Source organism: Pituophis catenifer, unplaced genomic scaffold (genome assembly GCF_029215685.1).
Source record: "Pituophis catenifer annectens isolate HBS135680 unplaced genomic scaffold, rPitCat1.0.hap2 SCAF_7, whole genome shotgun sequence".
Classification (NCBI taxonomy): Eukaryota; Metazoa; Chordata; class Lepidosauria; order Squamata; family Colubridae; genus Pituophis; species Pituophis catenifer.
Genome location: NW_027256887.1, coordinates 44,986,807 through 45,011,530, shown reverse-complemented (window position 1 = coordinate 45,011,530; position 24,724 = coordinate 44,986,807). Strand labels below are relative to the sequence as shown.

Sequence of the window (24,724 nt, the reverse complement as noted above, 5' to 3'; positions counted from 1 at the left end):
CATAATTAAAACCAAATTAAATAATTTAGCCCGAGACAATTAAAAATCCCAATAATTTAAAACAGATTAAAATTTCAATTTAAAAAATTTTAAAAAAAGGGGAGAAAATTAGGTCAGGCCGGCTTGCTGGAATAGGAGGGTCTAAAGAGCACGGAGGAAAGTGCGCAGATCCGGGATCCTCCATATCTCCAGGGGGAGCTCGTTCCAGATAGTGGGTGCCCCCACAGAGAAGGCCCTCCCCCTGGGGGCTGCCAGTCGACATTGTTTGGCTGACGGCACGCGGAGGAACCCCTCTCTATGAGAGCGTATCGGCCGGTGGGAGGCTGTTTGTGGTAGTAGGCGGTCCCGTAAATAACCAGGTCCTAAGCCATGGAGCGCTCTAAAGGTGGTGACCAAAACCTTGAAGCGCACCCGGAAGACCACCGGGAGCCAGTGCAGCTCGCGCAGGAGAGGTGTCACACGGGAGCGCCATGTTGCTCCCATAACCACCTGCGCGGCTGCACTCTGCGCCAGTTGGAGCCTCCAGGTGCTCCTCAAGGGGAGCCCCATGTAGAGAGTGTTACAATAGTCCAGGCGGGAAGTGACGAGGGCATGAGTGACTGTGTGTAGGGAATCCCGATCCAGAAAGGGACGCAACTGGCGAATCAGGTGAACCTGATGAAAAATCCTCTTGGTCACAGCCGTCAAATGCTCTTCTAAAGACAGCCGTGAATCCAGGAGGATGCCCAAGTTGCGAGCCCTCTCCGTGAGGGCCAGCAATTCGCCCCCAATAGTCAGTGATGGCGTCAACTGACTATATCGGAACGTCGGAAACCACAGCCACTCGGTCTTGGATGGGTTGAGACTGAGCCTGTTCCTTCCCATCCAGATCCGCACGGCCTCCAGACACCGGGACATCACTTCAAGGGCATCGTTGGGTGGTCTGGGGTGGAGATGTACAGCTGGGTGTCATCAAATTAACCACGAATAATCTCGCCCAGCGGCTTTACATAAATGTTGAACAAAAGGGGTGAGAGGACCGGCCCTTGTGGCACCCCACATATGAGGGGCCTCGGGGTCGACCTCTGCCCCCCTGCCAACACAGACTGCAACCGGTCAGAGAGAAAGGAGGAGAACCACCGTAATACAGTGCCCCCCACCCCTAACTCTTCCAACCAGTGCAGCATGATACCATGGTCGATGGTATCAAAAGCCGCTGAGAGGTCTAATAGGACCAGGACAGAGGAGCAACCCCTGTCCCGAGCCTTCCAGAGATCATCAACCAATGCAACCAATGCCGTTTCTGTGCTGTACCCAGGCCTGAAGCCCAACTGGAACGGATCCAGATCGTCGTTTCATCCAGGTACTGGGGGAGCTGTCATGCAACCACACTCTCAACAACCTTCGCAACAAAACGAAGGTCCTGCAATCAGGCCCTGATTGCATTGATTCCATTTTTTTAAAAAAAAATTGGTTACTTATATCATGAAAAATCCCTGCCTTAGCCCCTATTAATAGCCCATTGAAGCAGTATAAAAAATATTATGCTATGTAGGCAAGAAGGCTGGAATTCTGTAGTTCTGTGAAATAATAAATGAAATCATAACGGAGTTGCCACTGTTTCTAACATCACAATTCAAAAACATCTATTGAGTTTTAAATAGTAGTGTGGTAAACTTACCTTCCTGCAGCTTTATACATGTTGCTAAAAAGTGCTGCTAACAGAGAGTGTTCTTGCAGTCTATAAGAGAAATGGATCCATTCTTCTTGGATCCTATTCCTCCAGTGACACCATCACTATGCCTTTGCCAATTTTGTAAAAAACAAACATACACTCTAATTTTAATTCTAAGTTAACTCTAAGATGGTGGAAAATTCCTTATTACGTGACTGCCATACATTCTTGATTTTAGAAAAATGTTAAACACCGTGTCACGAGTCTGATTCCCATCTTCTATGGTTCCCCCCCTCCCCGTTTAGTTTTCTTGGGATGTTCTATCAGCCTAGTCATGAATCTTATACTGCCACCAGCTGGATACAGGCTTCATTGCAACTGCTTTCAAGGCTGCCCCATAATTGTTATCTTTCAGGAGTCCTGGGAACTTAGGACCAAGATATCTGTATCAATCCAATTTTTATTGAAAGACTGTTGGTTTTTTATTCCCCTTTTCCAATGGTAGTCAATTGACTGTTTTGGGTGCATAAAAGAAGATTGTGAAGCATCGATTTGCCGCAGTCAATCATATAAGGAAAATGACATAATATGGTTGTTATCTTGTTATTTCCTCTGCACAAATAAGACAGTCATTCTCTATAACTCCCAGCTATTCTCCTGACTTGATTCCAAATAATAAAATGACAATGGCATCAGGATTTTGGAACAGAAATGTAGGGTTCTGTATTGATGCATGAGATAGAGGGCTCAAAAGTAACAAGCTGAATTTACCACATTTTGAAACATTTTATGTTTCTATGCATATAGCAATTTAGATAGCACCTGAGTAGTATTTATGTACCCAGGAAGTTCCCCACAGAAACCCTGCTAGGTGTGTGACTCTCAGACAACAGCTTTACAAATGTATTACTTCCAATTATCTTTATGTTTCTGTATATCCAACATAATTTCAATACAACACTCAGCTACATTATAACTGGCTTTACATATTAGAAAGGAATCAGATACATCCACCTGCAGTAAACTGCAACAATCAGTTATCAAGAATGATTGATTCCTGAATTTCACAAATATTCTATAATTGGATGGATTATCTTTCTTTTTCTATCAAGATATACTTTCCTATAGGAATCAGTCTACTGAGATCAATGGTGTAATTCTATGGTGGACAGAACTGAACAAGTTCCAGTAATGACCGAAGCTCCAAAAGTTTGAGGCCCATCATTTTTTTTTTAATTTTTTATTATATTTTTGTTGTTAAAGAATAACAGAAAGGAAAAAAAATCAATACAAAAAATCAATAGTAAGGAAAGAAAGAAAAATTTTTCCTCCCAGCGTGCTATACAAACGGAAAGGAAGTTTTAGGAAATTAAAGTCTTCAGTTCTTCCAAAAATCTCTTTGATAAGGTACTGGTGCCGATTCATCCAATCTTCCAAGTGCAAAGTCCACAAATGGTTGCCAAGTGTTCCAAAAAACATTTTCTTTATATATACCACTTCTAATTTTAATATCACAAGTCAATTTATCATTTAATGCAAATTTCCATGTTTCATTGTACCATTCTTCTAATTTTAAGTCAACATTTAATTTCCAATATCTAGCAATTATAATTCTCCCCATTATAACCAAAATCCTCACCAATTCTCTTTCTCCAGTTGTTAATGTTGTTTCATTCAATATTAATAATAATATGGTTTCCAATTTCAATTTGACCCTCTTCTTAATTATTTCAAATATTTCATTTTCTATCCTAGACCAAAAAAGTTCAACCCCATTACATTTACACCACATATGAGCATATGTCCCGAGTTCCACTTTACATCTCCAACACATTTTATCCACTTTATTATCCATTTGAAAAAGTCTTATTGGGGTCATGAGGCCCATCATTTTTTGCAGTTTAAACCAGTGGTGGGTTACTACCGGTTCACCCTAGTTTGAGCGAACCGGTAGCAGCAGCAGGAGGAGGCTCCGCCCACCCACCCGGACACATGTGAGCACGCGCGCACCCATGAGCGAACCAGTAGCGATGGGATTTGCAACCCACTACTGGTTTAAACCTCACCTTTTTTTTTTTTTTTTTTTGCATTTTCCTGGCATCCTTTTCACTCTCAACAATTTCCCTCTCTCATTACATAGTAAGCTATCCAAGAACAGAGGCAACCCTTTTGCCTGATGCCTGAAATTACTGGATGCCAAAATCTTTTTGAATTTAGGCTGAAGATGGCATCAAATTAGACCACATAATCTTATATTCCTGATTTAAGATACTTTCCCAAATTGAAGAATAAGGTTATACACACCATAACTCACACCTCTGTTTGGGGAGGACCATGATGTATACTCTGCATGCAGAAAATCCAAGGGCCTCTCCTTAGCACTACCTTACCTAGGTCTAGGATAACTCAGTGTAGCCAACTTGCCACGGCCAACTCTCTGCAGGACAACTCACCACAGGACAAAAGTTAGTCTAATATTGAAGAAATGATGGAATAGAATAATTAAAGAAAGGATGCAAAAGGAGAGACAAAATGAAATGTGAATGACAAAAATTAAAATAATTTTTGAATTACTTTAAATACTTAAATTGAATTGTTATTTTTTTCCTGCAGCAAGTTGTCCCTCACTGAGTTGTCCCTCACTGAGAGAGATGTCCTGGTACGAGTTGACCATGGTGAGTTGGCTGTGGTGAATTGGCCATGGCCAGTTGGCCACACCAAATTGTCCCATTCAGATCTTTTGGGTTATAATTCTACTGTGTGTTGCCATTGGTCAAAGATAATGAAAATTGTACTCTGTCTGAAAGATTGGATAACATTGGAAAATCAAAGATTAAAGACCTTGAAGGTTTTGATCTGGATTTGGGTGGCATGTATATTTATGGTACAATAAAGTAGAGGTTAATCCAGGTTTTAAGAATCATTTTATTAGGCAGTCAATTGGGCATCTGAGGTACCACTGTAGATATAACTTCATGAAGCATTGAACTGAAAAGAGATGTTAAGCAAAGTCAAATGGTTGACATATTGTGATTTACTGACATTTGGTGAAGAGGAAATTAAGATAAAAACAAGGGGATAAATAGTAAGTGGAGGATTTAAATGTGACTGGTTTAATTATTATAGAATATTTGAAAGATTTAAACGCAATAAAAAAGTTTTGTTTTTGCAGGATAAATTTGAATTAGAATCCAATTTAAGCTTTTGTGGTGACCATTTGATTTCTAAAGTTTATAAAATGCTACTTAGGATGAACTATGTTGAGTATTCTATGATAAAATGGGCAAAAAAAATGGTAGATTTTATTTAGCATAAACATTATGCTAGATCAATGGGAAAAATACGTGGACTAATAGTTTGAAGATTACTCTAAATTACATTCAGAAAGAAAACTTTTATAAAATGATAGATCAATGGTATTTGACCCCAGACAGATTGGCAAGAATGTATAAGGGAACCTCCAACAAATATTGGAAATATAATCAAATTCCAGATACATTTTATCACATGTGGTGTAAACATCTTAAATCATATTGGATAAATATAATAATGGTTATGCAGAAAATACTTAAAATGCAAATATTAATGAAAGCTAAAGCCTCTCTTCTTGGTATTATGGATAAACTGATAGAAAAACAATTTGGGACTTTATTTTTGTACATGGTGACTGCTGCAAGGACTGTATATGCCAAGTACTGGAAAGAAAAGGGAATACCAAGAATAGATCCTGAAACTGACACACCTGGCAAATTAACTGTATGATTAGAGACAATGGTTTGGGCAGGTTTATAAGAGATTGGAAGCCATTTGTGGAGTTTCTGAATGTTAAGTACATCAACGGACTATTAACAGAGGATTTTGAAGATTAATTTAAGTTTCTGGGTTACTAATTAAAAGCTTTTTTACATTAAACAGAGATTGGATTCATCTGATTGATAGATAATAATATTTTATATTTGGGATATTTGTTAAGAGATTGTAATTTAAAATAGTAATTTAGTTAAGTATAGATGGAAAAATTTAAACCATTTGTAAACCTGTAAAGCAAGACAGGAAATCTATTAGATTTGTTATTTATCAACACTCAGCCAGGGTGGATGTTATGTTTAATGTTAATTGTATATCTGTTATATACTGTACATCTTTTTTTCTTTTCCTTTTTTACCCAGTATTGTTAATTTTTTCCTATTTTGTCTGTAGTTTTTCTTATTCTTTGTTCTTTTTGTCTTTTATTTGTATTTGGCCTTTTACCTTTTGAAATCTACATTTTTTAAAATAAAATTTTAGATTGTAAGGGTGACACTGAAGTATAATTTTATGTCATTTTATTCTATTTTATACATTTATGCATTAAATTATATTGTAGCTTCTCTATTTTACCCTACTGTTATTTTAAATTGTTTGTATAAGATTTTATTGGTGATATGTGTTTGCACCTTGTGCTTTGATATGGCCTATAGGCTAATCAAAGCTATCATTTTAAACTGCATTTTATTCCAATTTCATTTTAAATCATATTTTATTCCAATTTCATTTAAAATTGTATTTTATCCAATTCCATTTTAAATTGTTTTATCAGATTTTAGTAATAATTTGTGTCTGAGTCTCTACACTTTGATATGGCCTAAGGGCTAATCAATAAAATAAACTCTAAACTCTAAAATAAAATTGTACTCTAAAATATCTAGAAGACAACAGACTGGAGCAATGTGTTCGGCATGTCCAGTTAAGAGCATCAATTAAAAGACCCTGGAAAGTTTCTATGGATCAGAATAGATAATACTGTGTTAGATGGACAAAGAATATGTCTTGGTAATACAGGTAGTTCTCGACTTACAGCCACAACTGAGCCCAACATTTCTGTTGTTAAGTGAGACAGGTGCTTAGTGACTTTTGCCCCATTTTATGACCTTTTTGCTACACTTGTTAAATGAATCACTGCAGTTGCTAAGTTAGTAACATGGTTGTTAAGTGAATTTTGATCAGGTGACCATGGGAATGCCACAACAGTTGTAAGTATGAAAAATCATACTTACAACTCATAAGTCATAAGTCATTTTTTTCATTGCTGTTGTAACTTCAAATGATCATGAAACAAACTGTTGTAAATTAAGGGCTACCTGTAATTTGAGAATTTCTTCTGACAAAATTGAAGTGATATAAAGAAAACAGGTATGCTGTCTATAGTGCAATCCTCCCTTTACTTAGGAACTCTATGTGTGCCTCTTTCTCCCTGGAGTAGTTCAGGCCAACTTATAATATCAGTGATTGGATAGCAGCATCACAATATTAATTAGCTCATTTGGGCTGCAAACTTGTCATATGAATTACAAATCCAATGTTTGTTTTTATGTGTGTGTGTGTGTGTGTGTGTGTGTGTGTACAGTTAATCTCTCGGGTTTCTTCCCATGTAATTGTAAACATATCCTTAAAAGGGTAGTAGCGACGTTTTGACGAAATCGCATTCGTCATCTTCTGGCTGATGTTCTCGGCTTGGTGCTTATGGGCAAACTGTTTGCCCATAAGCACCAAGCCGAGAACATCAGCCAGAAGATGACGAATGCGATTTCGTCGAAACGTCGCTACTACCCTTTTAAGGATATGTTTACAATTACACGGGAAGAAACCCGAGATATTAACTGTACACACATATATACCCGTGAAAACTTACATAGACAAATATATAGACACTCATCTCCAGAACAAAATGCTTAGCTGACGAACAACACCTAAAAACCGAACTACACACTCTCACTAACATACTAACATCCAATGGATTCCAAAGAAATAAGATTACCAACCTAATCCAAAAAGAAACCCCCACTAAAATCCAAGACAGAGAACAAGAAAGCGGCAAAGCCCTCCTCCCATACATATAAGGCACCACAGACAGAATCAGCAAGATCCTCCACAAACACAACATCAAGACAGCATTCTGCACAAACCGAAAAATATCCACCATCCTAAGAAACCCCAAAGACAAAATTGAGTTAGAAAATCAAGGCGTATATGAAATCCCATGCACCGCCTGCCCCACCACATACATCGGACAAACCAACAGAAGAATAAGTGCACGCATTGAAGAACACAAGAACTCAGTCAGAAAAGAGGAACCAACTTCTTCCCTGGTCCAACACCTCAAAGCCACAGGACATGATATTGACTTTAAAAAGACCAGAACTATCGCCAAAACTGAACACTTTAACAACAGAATAATCAGAGAAGCCATCGAGATAGAAAAACGTCCACACAGCATTAATAAACGAGATGATACCTCCCGCCTACCAGCCATTTGGAAACCCGCCCTTATTGACAAACGAGTCCCTAACACAAAGAATGACACCAGACCCACACTCACGAGAGCCACACAGGATGTAGCCACCACATCCACGCAGAAAGCAGACTCGAACCCACACTGATGATGAAGCACAACCCTGGACCAGAAGCCAGACCACAGCTGCATCATTAGCCACCTTAAACCCCTCCAATCCATACATGAAGCAGACTGACACCCACCATGAAGAGATAGCATGGCCATGAACACGAAGCCAAACAACAGCAACACAGCTCACCAGCTCAAATCCCCCTGCTACTCAGACTGACCCGAGCACAACCAAGCCCCCACCTAAACAGAACACACACCCAGCCAATCAGAGCACAGCCAAACCCCCAACCAATCAGAACACACCTCTGCCCAATCAGAACACAGCCAAGCTCCCACCCAATCAGTTCACACCCCCACTGGCAGTTAAAAGGAAGAAACAGCTGCGATCACACACATTGCTCCTAGAAGCAAGAAGCCGAGAACACCAGCCTGAAGATGACAAATGAGACTTCGTCGAAACGTTGCCAAGAAACCTCCAATTTTACGCGGGAGAAAACCCGAATAACCAAAGACCTACATACAAACACCCGCGAAAACCTCAGAATATATATATATATATATATATATATATATATATATATATATATATATATATATATATATATATTCCTTTATTCAAAGAAATAAGAACCTCCACTCTATTCCCTTACTTTGCTGAAACTACATGATTTATTGTGAATGACATGATCAGATAATTTGGTTAACCAAGGAAAATAGGAACCATTTAAGCGATGTTTTCCTCATGTATTAGACTTGGGTACCCTTCTATGTAATTTATTCTGATTTCTGCTCCATCTTCTTTGCATTGCCCATCTGTTAAGAAGTTGACTGGGCATGCATGCTTTAATATATAAGAGAACAGGGACAGATTAATCCATCTATTTTACTTCCTAAAGATTTTGATTCTTATGAATGGAGAGCTGATTCTGGTGTGCGTCAATCAGCAAGTGCTGATTTTATTTAAATATTTGCAAGAAAATCTACATGCATTTCACCTAATATATACATTTTAATTGTTTCTGGTTATTTTTTTCAAACAAATGTCCTCAATCCTCAAGACAAATTCCTTGTGTGTCCAATCACACTTGGCCAATAAAAAATTCTATTCTAGTCTAGTCTATATATCAGGTTTTGTATTGATTTTTTCATAAGATATAATTTTAATACAATTGTTCCCAAATGTATGACTTTTTTTTATTGAAAAGTTTTACAAAAAGTTTACATATTCCCCCCCTTCCCTACCTCCCCCACCCCCTTCCCTTACCTTCCCAATCACCCCCCCCCCCTCCTCTTCCCAGAACAAGTTACAGGGTATAACCTTCAACAATCATAATCAATTCTAGTCTAGATAATTATAACATTCCACATCTCTTGTTCCTTCAATTCCCTAATTTCCCTACTAACTTAATTACTTAAACAGACACCAAGTATCTGTATAATCATTCATAACCTATCTGCAATTTCTTATTCCGGTATTTATTTTGGATATAATCTATCCATCTTCTCCAGTCCCTTAAATATCTTTCATTTGAATGGTCCTTCAGGTATGCCGAAATTTTTGCCATTTCCGCTAGGTTTGTAACTTTCATTGTCCACTCTTGGATTGTAGGTAAATCTTGCTTCTTCCAATATTGTGCCACCAACAGTCTTGCTGCAGTTATTAAATTCAAAATCAATTTAGTCTCTATAACCGTACAATCCGTAACTATACCCAGCAGAAACAGCTGTGGTGCAAATTTCAACCTCTTTTTTAAGAATATTTTGTAAGATCTACCAGATTTTTATCCAAAACGCTTTAACCTTTTTACATGTCCACCAACTATGAAAATAAGTAGCATCCTCACAATTACATCTCCAACATTTTGGTTGAACATTCGGATACATACGAGATAACTTTTTTGGATCTAGGTGCCATCTATAAAACATTTTATAAAAGTTCTCCCTTAAATTTTGCGCTTGAGTAAATTTCACATTTGTTACCCATATTTTTTCCCAAGTTTCCATCATTATTGGTTGTTCAAAGTTCTGCACCCATTTTATCATACAGTCCTTAACTAGCTCTGTTTCCGAGTCTATCTCTATCAAAACATTATACAATCTTTTTATATGCATTATACTTTGGTCTCTAATTTGTTTTATTAAATTTTCATCACTTTGTGTAACACCAGTTTTCTGGTCTTTTCTCCATCTGGCTTGTAATTGTACATACTGAAACCAAGTTTGAATTATTTTTTCCTCTTTCAACACATTCACAGGTTTTAGTTTTAATATACCTCTTTCAGTGTTAAGTATGTCTATATAAGTAAATACATCCTGTCTACTTTCTATACTTGTGTTTTCTATTGCGTGCCTGGGTGCTGTCCATATAGGTATCTTTTCATTTAACTTGTATTGATATTTCTTCCAGACACGCAATAAAGCATTCTTCAGTATATGACTCTTAAATGTTCTATCAACCTTTTTATCATACACTAAGTAAGCGTGCCAACCATAAACCAAATCATGCCCTTTAATATTCAATATTCTTCCATTTGTTAAATTAATCCAATCACTAATTGCTGACAATGCAGCTGCTTCATAATATAATTTTAAATTTGGCATTTTCAACCCCCCTCTTTCTCGTATATCCTGCATTATTTTCAATTTTATCCTTGGTTTCTTACCTTGCCACACAAACTTATTAATACCTTTCTGCCATTTTTCCAGGTTGGCATCCTTTTTTAGTATTGGTATCATTTGAAAGAGGAATAAAAACCTAAGCAAAACATTCATTTTTATAACTGCTATTCTACCTAGCAAGGACAATTGTAATTTTTTCCATTTATCCATTTCGGCTTGTATCTTATGCCATATCAGTTCATAATTATATTTATACAATTTACCATTAGAAGGTGCAATATAAATTCTTTCATTAGTTTTTTACATTCTATTACATTTTTCTCATATCTGAAAAGATTTTCATTTAACCGCCAAGATCTCCTGGATCTTTCCCCACACTCCAGTACCATCCATAACGGACTATGATCCGTTAAAATTCTGGGACAGATCTTTATCTTCTTTACCCTGGAAAAAAAATCATTTGTAGTTAGTATAAAGTCAATTCTCGAAAAGGATTGATGTCTATCTGAAAAAAATGTAAAATCTTGTTCTCTATAATTCCTTTCACGCCAAATATCTCTTAATTCCATATCCTCCATCATATCAAAAAAAGATTTAGGCAGTCTGGATCGCAATTTAGTAGATTGTTCTAATCTTTTCTTATCAATACTAGGGTCTATTACTCCATTCCAATCTCCCATCAATATACATGAATTATAATCCCAATGTAGTAATTTTGAGTGTATCAACTTGTAAAATTTTTCTTGTTGGTTAGGAGCATATATCCCCAGTAAAAGTGTTTTCTTTTCTTCTATCAGTAACTCAATTGCCAGAAATCTTCCTTGTTGATCTGCCTCAATTAATTTAGCCATCAAATCTCTTTTCAAATAGATCACTATTCCATTCTTTTTTTCCGGGGCCCAAATGTATGACTTTTTATCTTTCCTTTCCTTTCCTTAATGTTACATTTACGTTACGTTAATATAAACATTACTTTTATGTCAAAAAGAAGCAGGGAATGCAGAGAAGCACAACCTAGATTGCATATTAATTCAGAAAGCACAAATTATGATGGACACTTTAAAATATGAATCAAATGTTTCCCTCCATGCCCACAGGAGACTGTATACATTTATATCTGTAATGAAGGGTCTAAACCAAATGTTTTGCAATAGGAAAAACAAAAACAACTTATCTGAACCATCATCTGAAACTATGATGAGAATAATTTTCTTCCCCAATCCCAGAAGATTGAGGGACACATTTTATTTATTTATTTATTTATTTATTTTATTAGATTTATATACTGCCCTATTCCCGAAGGACTCAGGGCGGTGAACAGCCAAGAGATAAAACACACAGATTACAAAATTTAAAAACAGTATAAAAATCTAATTAAATAAATTTGGCCCGGAACAGATTAAAACACCCCTAAAGTTTTAGACAAATTTAAAATTTACAATTAAAAAGGGAGGTTAGGCCAGGCCAGCCTGTTGGAATAAAAATCATTTAAGGACTATTTAGTATAGATCAGGGGTGTCCAAGCTGCAACTTTAAGATTTGGGGACTGCAACTCCCAGAATTCCCCAGCCAGTCATTACACACACACACACAAAAAATTCTGGAAGCTGAAGTCCACAAGTCTTAAAGTTGCCAAGGTTGGATATCCCTGATTTAAACAATACAAAGTGGTGGCCAGTATCTCTTTCAAGCAGCATTCATTTACTCTTAGTTATGAAAGGAAGTGACTGGTTGTGTCAAGCTCTTCTACTTTCAAAGTCCTTCGAAATGTATTGGAATTCAACTTTGCATTTATTGTTTATCTGCCTCTAAAAGCATCTTAACCTAACATCTTAGGGACAAGAGATAGTTAGAAGAGGAACTCTTCAGTGTTATATCCTTTACTTGGGTAAATGACTTTCTTCGTATGTCATTAGATAACACATTTCCTTTTGATTCCACTGGTCATCCTGTCAGAATGTCATTTTCACTTCTCCCTCCTTCTCAGATCCATGTAATGTTTCTATCCTGTTCAGTTCAGCTTCATTCCTGATTCCTCTTCTCTCCAGTAATGAAACCAAATGGACCAATAATCTGCAGATAGCTATAGATTATAGACCAAATGCCTCAAGTTTCTGTGTATTTCTTAAATAAAGCTAACAATTTATTTTAGCTTTATTTAAGAGCTAAAGAGCTTTATTTAAGAGTTAAGAGTTCTACAGGTCTCTGAGCTAGTCACAATGACAAAATAAAATGAAGAGTGATACCACGTTGCAAAGTCACAGGCTTTGAAACACAGAGTCTTGATAAACGTTCTATCACTTGCCCCAACTCAATTGTCTACAATGACAATTTTGTAGCAATCTTCTCAGGCTACTTGGAAGGAGGCCATCCAAGCCATGTAACTGCATATAAAAGAATATTAAATGCTTTTATTAAAAATATATAAAATTTATTAAATAAATAAATACATACATACATACATACATACATACATACCCTACTGGCATGCGTGGAACCTTGGTTGCAATCTGCAAACAAATAGCTTAAAAACCTTCCCACACAAAGGCTGGAATAAGGACATAAAAGAATATTTTACATTTCTTCATTATATCATATGTAGAATTCTATAATATTGCAAAATTAGACCCTTTCACTGACATTTCAGACCAAAATGTGTCTGTATAATTTGCTTTGTTAGCAACTATTAATTTCTTATTTGGGTCTGAGATTAAACATGTTGACAGATTTGACGTAATGTAATATATCACCTCTCTTCTCTGAATGCTTAAGGAAAAATTTACTATATATGCCATTCTGAGAATCTCTATGGTTACAGCATAGTTCATATTTAGCCCAAATAAATATTATCTGCTTTGTAGAATGAAAAAAATAATTTGCTAGTATTTATTATAATTCTTACTATTATACAAGAAGTTTGCTTTTTTCCAGAATAGTTATTATTTCTTACTATTTCAGTCAGCCAATGGTTTTATTGTGTTCTCCAATCAGTACCAGAAGTATATCCATAAGTGATCTGTAACAACCTACAAAACAGTTTAGTTTAAGAAACCAGTAAATAAAAATTTAAAACAAAATTAAAATACACTTCTAAAACATCCTGAGTGGGACACAAGAGTGGAATAAAAAAAGCAATTAAGTCTAGGCTATAAATGAGTTAATATCTAAAGTTACATAAAATATGTTCATACTTAATGTTAGATAAAATGTAGACTTGAGTTCTCAAGTTCCAGCAAATTTTTTTCCTCTTCCATTCAGTTGTGCATGATTCTCAGAGACTGCCTGAACAAGTCCCTGCAATTTTCTTGGGAAAGTTTTTCAGAAGTGGTTGGCCATTACCTCCTTCCCAGAGCTGAGAGAAAATGACTGGCCCAAGGCCACCCAGCTGACTTTGTGCTCAAAGCAAGATTAGAATTCATTTCTGGTTTGATTCCTTAACCAGTACACCAAATTGGCTCTCAAAACTTACATACCTATCCAGTGTGCTGTCATAAATGGTAAGGTAAAGGTTCCCTTCACACGTATGTGCTAGTTGTTTCTGACTCGGGTGGGGGGGGGTTGCTTATCTCTGTCTCAAAGCCGAAGACGTCTCTGTGGTCATGTGGCTGGCATGACTAAATGCCAAAGGCGCATAGAACGCTGTTACCTTCCCACCAAAGTGGTTCCTATTTTTCTACTTGCATTTTTTATGTGCGTTTAAACTGCTAGGTTGGCAGAAACTGGGACAAGTAATTGGAGCTCACCCCATTACGCGGTACTAGGGATTCGAACCGCTGAACTGCAGACCTTTCGATTGACAAGCTCAGCGTCTTAGCCACTGAGCCACCACGTCCCTTCATACATGGTAGTTTATTTGTAAAAAGCATTTGGACATAGACAAAGGCTGAGCTACCAGAATATCTGACAATTATGGAAGATAAATTTGGTTTGAACGTCTCTATAAAAGGAGCAAAGAAGTAGAACATGTTCTGTGGCTTCTGTCTCTCCAGAATCACAACGCAGAGCCTTGTAGCCAATCCTCATTTTTTAATATATATTTGCCATCCAAAACTGCAGAAGGGAAAATGTGACATTGGGTGAGGGTAAAAGCTTCCCCATGACTGGAGCTTTCTAGCTGTGTGAGTCAGCCTGGAGAAGTGACTTATTTTTCTTATATTTGCTGATGACAGGAAGGCCGGGACCTTCCCTAGGTCTGCCTGACAATCTCCTTTATGGTATTTGCTTCAGCTGATCATATTCTATCTTGAGAACAGAGAGAGAAATCCAGATTTCAAAGGTTAGATCTAAGAGCATTAATTCAGGTAGGCTGATACACATCTTGGAGAATTAATGAAGCTAGGCCTCAATGAGAAAAGTTAAGTTTTAGCTAAAGGCTTATGGAAGCAAAAGACTTTCTTGACTGTCTGGATTGTATCCAATCCAAGACAGTAAACAAGAAGTGAGACCAAAATCCCATTAAGGAGATGGGTTTAACCAGAAAAAGATGAAGTGTGCCAAGAAATATAACTGATTAGTTTATCCTGACACCCAAGCTTGCTTCTACAATTTGCTTTTAAAGAGCATACTTGATATTAATCTCAGAGGGTTGAACTAGCTACCTATAATTTTCAGAACTTGAGTTATGAAAATAAATTGTGGGTTTAAAATGAACTATGCGGTGGACTAAGTTAAAGCAGCAATTTGTGTAAAGTAATGGGCAGTGCCAAGTGATGCCTGCCTCTGAGCATTCCTTCTTTTCTGACGAGTTCAAGGCATTAGGACAGCTGTTGTGTGAATTGTTTCAAACTGTTTCACTGTCTTAAATTATATATAAAAATATATTGACCTGTAAGATCCATTAAGAGCTAATCAGGAAAGGGAGCAAAAAAAAAAAAAAAGTGTGTGTGTGTGTGTGTGTGTGTGTGTGTGTGTGTGTGTGTGTGAATCAGCTGTAGTAGTTGAATTAGAATATCTCCAGGCTAGTCTTCTCAGTCTGGTTGTCTGGAGAATTGGATTTCAACTCCCATAATCCCCCATTGGATTGCTGGTTGATGCGGCCATGGGAGTTGAAATCCAACCTATTTGAAGGACCCCACCAGTGGTGGGATTCAGCCAGTTCGCACCACTTCTGGAGAACCGGTTGTTAACTTTCTGAGCAGTTTGGCAAACTGGTTGTTGGGAGAAATTATTAGGGTAGAGAACTGGTTTTAAATTACTTGAATCCCACCACTGGACCCCCCCCCCCTCCACAGCTTGAGGAAGGCTGTTCTCTCCGCTACCTCCTCTCTTCCACCAATTTCCTTTCAAGGTCTCCTGGACTTGTCCCCCTCTTCCTGACCCCAATTCGGCCGCTCTGCGCTTTTAGTTCACCCACCCAGCAGTTCCTTCAGAATGATCTCTGGCTGCCTTCCCAGGGCCTGCCTGGCGAATTCCTGAGCCAGGAGAGGGCAGCAGCTTCGCGGCCCTTACTGCATCTGCGTGGACTTCTCAAGCATGCTCATTCACCCGGAAGGAGGAAAGCCTTGATCAGAAGCCAAGCCTGGCATCTCTGGCGGCCAGCGGCAGCTGGGGCGATGCTCTCCCAGCTGCACCAAGGCACCATGTGGAGGACGGCAGCCTCCCTTGTCTTCCTCTGGCTTCATCTCCAGGCGGCAGGTAAAGGGGGGGGGAATCAGCAGGGCTGGCGACGGCAGAGAGCAACGGGTGGGGACAGCCGCTCTTCCAGCCCTGGCGAGGATGGAAGGGAAGAGGATCGCCCTGCTCCCTTGCCAGAGAAGCCAAGTTCACGCGACCAATTCAAGCACTTGTTGTTACCGGTGGTGGCCGATATGGGGTGGGGTCTCTGCAGGCGGGATGGTCGTCACGGTGGTAGATGAACATGTTGGGGACAGTTGGGGAGGCGGTACACAGATGCGGTGCGGATCCCGCTGGAAACGCGCGATTCCCCTTTTATCTGCCCCTTTGCCTTCAAGGGTGGCTCGGAAGAGGCAAATCTCTGGCGCCGACTCCTCCGGCGTTGCTGGTGGGGTCCGGGGCCACTGCTGCCCTACCGTCGCGCTTCCTTAGTCAAACCAAGGCTCCTTTTCCGCAGACGCAAGGGTGGGTTTCTCCCTGGCGAAAGCTCAAATTCCCGCTTTGTTCGGAGTGCGCGGCGGAGCCTCGGTAGTTCGTCCGCCGTGTTTCTAGGTTTCAGCACCAGGGTCAGAAGCCTCTGGAGCCCTTGGAAATGCCGAGCAGCTGGCCCGTGGGCGGCGGGGAGAGAGGCTGGCGAAGAGCTCCCATTGCCAATCTGCCCGAATGAACGCGGCTCACGTGAAAGCAGGCCATTGCTCAAAATACCGCTTGCAAGTTCAGGTCATGCAGCTTTCCAAAGAGAGATGTGTTGGAGGGTTGGCCAAGGAATCACAGGGATCCCATCGGTTTTCCTAGCATGAGGGTGTTCCTGTGCCCTAGAGTGTGAAAAGAGCAATTTAGCAAGACCAAAGCTTTCTAGCCTTCAGAAAATGGAAGGAATAACTTACAGGGGCCACCTCTTCACCCCATGATATGTTGCCTCTCTTGCGGTTAGATTCAGCCAAGCCATAACATGCTGTACAGGCAGTCTTTGACTTATGACCATAACTGGGACCAGGATTTCCATGGCTAAACAGGGCAGTTGTTAAGTGAGTCGTGTCCAATCATATGACCTTTTTTTGCCATGATTGTTAAGTGAATCACTGCAGTTAAATATATGGTCAGTAACCGAATCCAGCTTCCCTCATTGATTTTGCTGCCAAAGTTGCAAATGACAATTCCATGACTCTGGGATGCTGTAATCATCATAAAACGTAAGTCAGTTACCAAGAGCCTGAATTTTGATCACATGACCGTGGGAATGGTGCAATGGCTGCAGAATGAGAACTGGTTGTAAATCACTTTTTTCAGGTTGTAAATCACTTTTTTCAGGGCTCTTGTAACTTCAAACAGTCACTAAGTGAATGGTTGTAAGTCAAGGACTACCTGTACTGTATGGCTTCCCCAAACAAGATTCTAGGCCTCTGCTAATTCTTTTAGCAACTCCAGTGAAAGGGCAACAGACAACTTTGCTAAGGCTGTCTCAAATTCTAGCCATTTGAATGGTGAGAATTCTTACTTGATATTGCCTTTTGGAAACTACACTGTGAAGTTCTTCTGCCACTGCAGCCTGAATGTTAGCATTTTAAATCTATCTTCTTCGGATATTGAATCTGAAACACCATCTGTGGGTTTAGCCAGGAAGCAGTGAAAGCCAAGGTTGTAAAATTGAAGGCAGAAAAATCTTAAGGGATCACAGGGACATCTGACCCATGGGTGGAACCATGCCATCTACCAATAATATATATTTAGGTTTTCTTTCATAAGACTCAGATGCTAAAATGGTCTTTGTTCTATAATGTTATTTAAATTCTTTCCAAATATTTGCTTGTTTGCTTTATGTACGTTATAATTGCTCCAGCATTTGAATGGTATGTCTATCAGGACCATTTACCAATGGTTTGCTTATTCTTGTTTGCCAATTTTAAAATTGCACTTACCTGAGAATAAATCCTACCAAAAATGAATGAAATATATAAGTTAGTATTTTATAGTAGAAATGTAATGTGTTGGATTCTGGAAAGTACTCAATAGAAAAAGATGGTATTGGAGGGGGAATTCAGAATTGTGATAGCTAATTGCTGCAAACCCAAAGAATTCCCATATTCCAATGAGTTTTGCATTTTAAACCTTCAAAATTTAGAGATTGGGTATAAATAGACTAAACATGGTTGTGCCATTTTACTGCATGCACTAATAGTCCAGTAAAAGCAAAATGCTTGGTTACTATGGAGAAAATTAATTTTTCATGGGGCGATCTAGCTTGCTTGCCCCCAAGGGCCCAGTGACCTATTAACCCAAATTCAGTGCCATTCTATAATTCTGTAAGCTTCTTTCAGCCCATCTCCCCTTTACGGTGCATTCATTAAGGTTATTCTTTGACTCTCTCCCTTCAAAGCATGTTGCCTCTAATTGTTTTTCTGTCAGAAAGATTTATATTCATCTACAACTGTGGTTTTGTATTGCTGGTAAAGGTAAATGCAGCTTTTCCTCAAATCAAGCTCAATTCCTAGACATTTCATCTACATTTCCATACAGTTTTGGCAACAGTATGGAAGGGGACGGCCATGTTGTTATTTTAAGTCATGCTTTTGGATGACAATCTACAATGTATTTTTTTTTTAAATTTAAATTTGATTTATATGCAGCCCTTCTCCGGAGAGTCAGGGCAGCTTACAATGCGTTAAGCAATAGCCTTCATACTTTTGTATATTTATACAAAGTCAGCTTATTGCCCCCACAAACTGGGTCCTCATTTTACCTACCTTAGAAAGGATGGAAGGCTGAGTCAACCTTGAGCCTGGTGAGATTCGAACTTACAGTAATTGCAGACAGCTGGTGTTAATCATTTTGGATCATGTTTTGTTTTTGTGGAAGAAAATTTGTTTCTAGAAGCTGAAGGTGAGGGTTAATGCATTGCATTAGTAATTTCTTCCTATGATTTAAACACAGTGTTTTCTGCAATTAAGAAAGTACGTAGGTATCAAGAAAAAGATTCTGGCCATGCAATTTCCATAACTAATTTATTTTCCAAATGAGCGGATTTTCCCTCTCTCTCTCTCTCTCCCTCCCTCCCTCCCTCCCTCCCTCCCTCCCTCCCTCCCTCTCTCTCTCTCTCTCTCTCTCTCTCTCTCTGCCACCATATGCTACATAGCCTAGATGAATATTTGTCTTCTCAATGAGCATTAGATTTCTAGCATGTACAAAATACGCACACACTTTTTAATAGGTCATATAATGTTGCTATTGAGAAAACACCAGCAGTATGATTCCTGGATCATGTAACAGAGGGGAATCAATCTGCTGGCAAACAGAACTGGGAAATTCATCTAATTATAGCCTACAGTTATGAATTATAAATTATGATTTAGTATTATGTATCTATATATATATATATATATATCCTTAAAATGCACTGTACTTAATGTTGCTGCAGATCTTCTTGAAATATATCCTCCATTAAACTTGGGTTGAAACAATTTAAAAATGGCTTTCATGCAAAATTCATAGTAGAAAAGATGTTTCATTGTGAGATAATTCTATTATGTGAAATCTACAATATTTATTATGTCAATAGGATGCTAGGTAAAATACATTTGTAGAAGTTAATTAAATAAATTATGCAATGACACAGTCACATACTTGATTTGTCTTATAGATGAGATGATAGGTATTCAGAAGACATGATAATGTCAAAAAGATTTTGCACATATAACATTGTTGGATGAATGACACCAGTTCACACAGGTGAATAATTCACATTATTTGAATAATGACATGTAATGTATGTAACATCACTAATCCCTCTTTAACCCCCTGTGGATGCCTATGGATAAGATCAAAGAATCATATTGTTTAGTCTTTTACAATAACAGTAATAGGAAGCTCTCCAGAACAAAGTGAGTATGCCTTGAATAATGCTTTTGATTAATTTTTAAATCAAGAGCTTTGCCATGCTATCACTCACTAAAATGATAAATGAATTTGTATGAAACCCCTATGAATAAAACGAATGATTTTATTAGTGTTAGGATTGGACATGAATATACCACTTAATCCCAATAATTAAACTTTGATCTATATATTAAATAGAATTCCCTGTGACTCTTGGGATATAGAAACAAGAGAGCACATGTTCCTTCAGTACCTGTGCCTCATAGACATTTGCATGAACCACCCTCTCACAATACTGTATAAATACCCATGGCACATAGGATAATTTAATATCCCACCCTCCTGCTTGTAGATACAAACCTTGCTATAATGTTGCTGTGTTCTGTGCAGCAGCAATTAAAATCCTCCAGATGATGACCTCTGTCTCAAACAGTCTTAATAAAAATTTAACTTGTTAGTTAAGAATGTTTCATATTGTGGTAGATTTAGTTAGCATATACTCATTTTTATGTTTCCCTGTATTTAATTAATGTTTTTAATTAAATTAAATTTAACTACTATTAATCTTCTCAACATTCCCACCACCCATTTCCTTCCACTTAAGACTGTATGACTGTAATTTTGTTGCTTGTATTCTTACGATTTATATTCATATTGTTTCCTGATTGCTTATTTGTGTCCTATGACTATCATTAAGTGTTGTACCTTATGATTCTTGATGAACGTATCTTTTCTTTTATGTACACTGAGAGCACATGCATCAAGACAAATTTCTTGTGTGTCCAATCACACTTGGCCAATAAAAAATTCTATTCTATTCTATTCTATTCTATTCTATTCTATTCTATTCTATTCTATTCTATTCTATTCTATTCTATTCTATTCTATTCTAAATACTGTTACTTTTAAAATTACTATTATACTCATCTTATGCTGGTCTGTGACCATAATGCAGATTTGATTGCTATTAAATAGAAATGATAGTACTGTATAAAAGAAAACATTAAAAATGCTGAACTTTATCAACCTGTGTACTTCTGCAAAGTGGGTATACGTCAGCATGCCACTCAAGGAAAGATATCAGAGGCATGTGAATATTTTTGAGAGAAGATATACCCAAGTATTGGTAGCTTTGTGAAAGCATCTAATAGGTGTCATTTGGTGTATTCTGCAGAAACTAGGGTTTGTCCATTTCAACTGTATATTAAATCCCTATCCAGGAAATTTAATCAAACATATTGCAAATCTTATCCCTCTTTTGGATTTCATATTAAATGCAACATAAACTTTTAAACAGCCTGTAAAAATAAGGTACATAGGTAAATATTAAAATGTACATTTCAAAATAACATCAGTAGTAATTATTGTATTCTTATTCTTTAAATAAGCTATTGAATGTTGTGCTGAATACTGTAATCCACACACATCAATTGTAATTTGTTTATATCCGTATTCTGGATCTTGGTCAAGTTTATGTTTTTGTAGATAACTTTTACTGAGAATCCTAAAGCATCAAACTATTCAGCAGCATCTGAATATTTATTTATTTATTTATTTGTTTGTTTGTTTGTTTGTTTGTTTGTTTGTTTGTTTGTTTGTTTAATATGCAGCCCATGTCACTGTCAAGTGACTCGAGGTGGCTTACAAACTTTATAAAAACCAAAGGTACAAACCATTAAAATGAACAGAGATTAAAACCAGAATATTATGGGAAGGAAGTGAGATCTTCTTCCTAGTCCTCTAACTACCTCCAAGATGGAACACCCCAATTGGGGCCCAATGTCAATTGTCAGAGCCAGTTTTCTTATGGAAGGCCAAGAGGATGGGGACTGATCTCACCTCAGGTGGCATGATGTTCGAGAGGGCAGCAGCTAGGAAGAAAAGGCCCTTCTCCTGGACCTCTGAATATTGTTTCAGAGGTAAAATGAGGTAAAATTCAGAGGTAAAATGAGGACCCAGATTGTTGGGTCTAAACTGCTTAGAGAGGGCTGTGAAGCACTGTGAAGCACTATAAGTCTAAGTGCTATTGCTATTGTTACCATGAGGAGATAACTGATTAATAAGCAAATGTCTGAAAGTTATCCAGTAATCTTTAAGTTGAGTTTTAATTGAAAAAAAGGAAGTCATAGAAAATATATATTCTTGACTGGCTACCAATGCCTCAGAAATTCAGCCTAAAATTAACAAGAAAATAATAATATGTATTGCTTTGAAAGAACGGCTGTAGGAAATAGACACTCAAGATAATCCAGTTGTGTTCACAAATAGGGGAATTTATATTGCACAAGTGTTTTACATGACAAAGAAAATAAATTATACTGCTTTGTTGTATGTTGATCTATACTTCTCCTAGGTAGGATATTTAGAACGAGTGACCCCAATTTGATTTTGAAAAATGTAGAATTCTGTTTCATTGCATGAAATTGATTAACCAATTTCAATGATTTTCTTTCTATTCTGGAGTTGTAAGAAAAGAATAATGTTGAAATTTTACTAGTGTATAAATATATGAGGAAAGTGTAGACTATAATCTTTTCTTTTTCTTCATAGAGCCAGAAGATGTAGCCCAACATTCAGTTTGTTTCATAAAAGAAATAACTAGGTGAACATGGCAGTTCTACCCTTTATGTATTTAACAAAATTTCTAACACACTCACCCCTGTCCTAATGGACTCTTGATTGCAAAGAGAAACAAACACTGGATAATAGTACAATCATTTTCTGTTATTAACAATGTCAATAAAATATATATTACAATTCTTGTTAGACAAGATGCTGACCTAGATCTAATCTGGTAATAGGTAGGTTGATTAGATTCAGGATGGCTTTAGAAATCTGGTGACCTGGTTTCTTTCTTTTTTCAAGACTGATGTATAACTCTGTGTGCTTTATAAAGAGATAGTTTAAATTGGTGAGCACTTTTCCCTGCTATATATTTACATTATTGAAATCCAATGGATAGAGAGACTGAGACATAAGATCAGTTGTGCAGGGGACTTCCGGTCGGCGAGCTGCAGCGACATGGTGCTGAGTGAGTGATCGCCACTCCTCAACACCGTCTGTCACCGCGTTTTGGGGATCCCTTCAGGGGCGCGGGTCCTGGAGAGCCCCGCGGACAATAGAGAGAGCCGGGTGAGCGAGAAAATGAAGCGCAAACGCTTCTCGCAAAACCGGGCAGCTCTGTCAAACCGACGCATGTGAAGTCAGCCTTTCAATGGCTGACCTGAAGCTGTGGTAGCCGACAACTAGATGGGAAGCAAGGAAGATCGGAGGCTGCAGTGCCGAGGTTGAAACGTGTCCTCCCTGCGTACATGAGATTGAACATCAGGAAGGATGTTCGTCGGCGGAGTCGGGCAAGAAGGGCTCAAACGGAGAAGAGCGGCGACGGAGATCGGAGAATAGCTGAACGATCACGGAGCTCGACAAGCCGGCGCAGAGAACAAGAAACTGAGGACGCTAAACTACCTGCGCAAGAAGAGGATCGGTGGATATAGGGAGAAAGGAAACTAAAAGAAGCCAGAAGAACTCTTTTTTACCATTTGCTGGTGAAAGCAGAAAGGTGAACAAAGTCGGAGATTGGACTCTATCCAACTATGCCAGAGAACAGGAAGTGCAGCCATTGAAGAAGCCTGACAGAGCAAATTGAAAAGGACTGGCATAGAGACAATCTAGCTTCGAGGCTTACCATAGAGTTTTGACAGTTTTGACAGTGGCAAAGTAAACGTGGGAAGAAGAAAGGGTTGGAGGAGACCGGTGGCTGAGTGAGAAAGAATATCACCCTTCTGGAAAAATATTGCCTGTTCCCAACTGAATTTTGGATATTTTCTCCCTCTTTCTCTTTTTTCCCCTCTTCTTCTGAAAATTCTCTTTAAAATGTTTTGATCCTCTGCATAAGAATACTGTTATCAATAAGAATTGTAAAGTTTTATATTAATTAAGCTCTGACCTTTGCCTATAACATAAGATATATTTTTATAGAACTTATTAGATTTATACATATTTAATTGACTATTTAATTGTATTTAACTATATTTAATTGTATTTAACTATATTTACTTACATCTATTTGTACTGATACTACTCTCATATATTGACTTATTGACATATTGTTATATTAGAATTACAATATCCACATATATTAATTTACTGGTAAACAGTTATATAGGAATTTGAATTAGAAACCCTTTTAAGTAGTAATTTAGTCATAGGAATGTTAGCTATAGATAATAGATGTTCCTAGGAGCTATTGTGTTATTGTGATTTAAACTATTAGGATTTGAATTAATTATTAACAAGTAGAGATAAATTCTTATTAATTAATTACTATTTAATACATCAATTAACCTTAAATCAATTACAAACCATAAATCAATTTCATCTTTTTTACTTAAAATATTGATTGGAAGTGATATAGATTGATAAACTGATATTGATTGATAAGAGTATTTAAGATATTGATCGGAAGTGATATAGATTGATAAATTGACATTGATTGATAAATAACTTTTCTCCATATTCTGAAAAAGTATAAAAGGAGGTGACAGCCAGTGTATGAAAATTTGGAGAAATATTGAGAAAAT

At 37.7% G+C, this 24,724-nt stretch overlaps 1 protein-coding gene across 1 annotated transcript in view; it reads left to right on the top strand.

Moving 5' to 3' along the window:
- The first annotated feature begins 16,210 nt into the window (after positions 1-16,210).
- PTPRR (protein tyrosine phosphatase receptor type R) overlaps positions 16,211-24,724 on the top strand; it is a 99,066-nt gene continuing 90,552 nt past the window's right edge. Inside the window, exon 1 of the mRNA XM_070946734.1 lies at positions 16,211-16,292. Within this exon, the coding sequence (XP_070802835.1) occupies positions 16,211-16,292 (82 nt within the window). The remainder of the gene's footprint in view (positions 16,293-24,724) is intronic.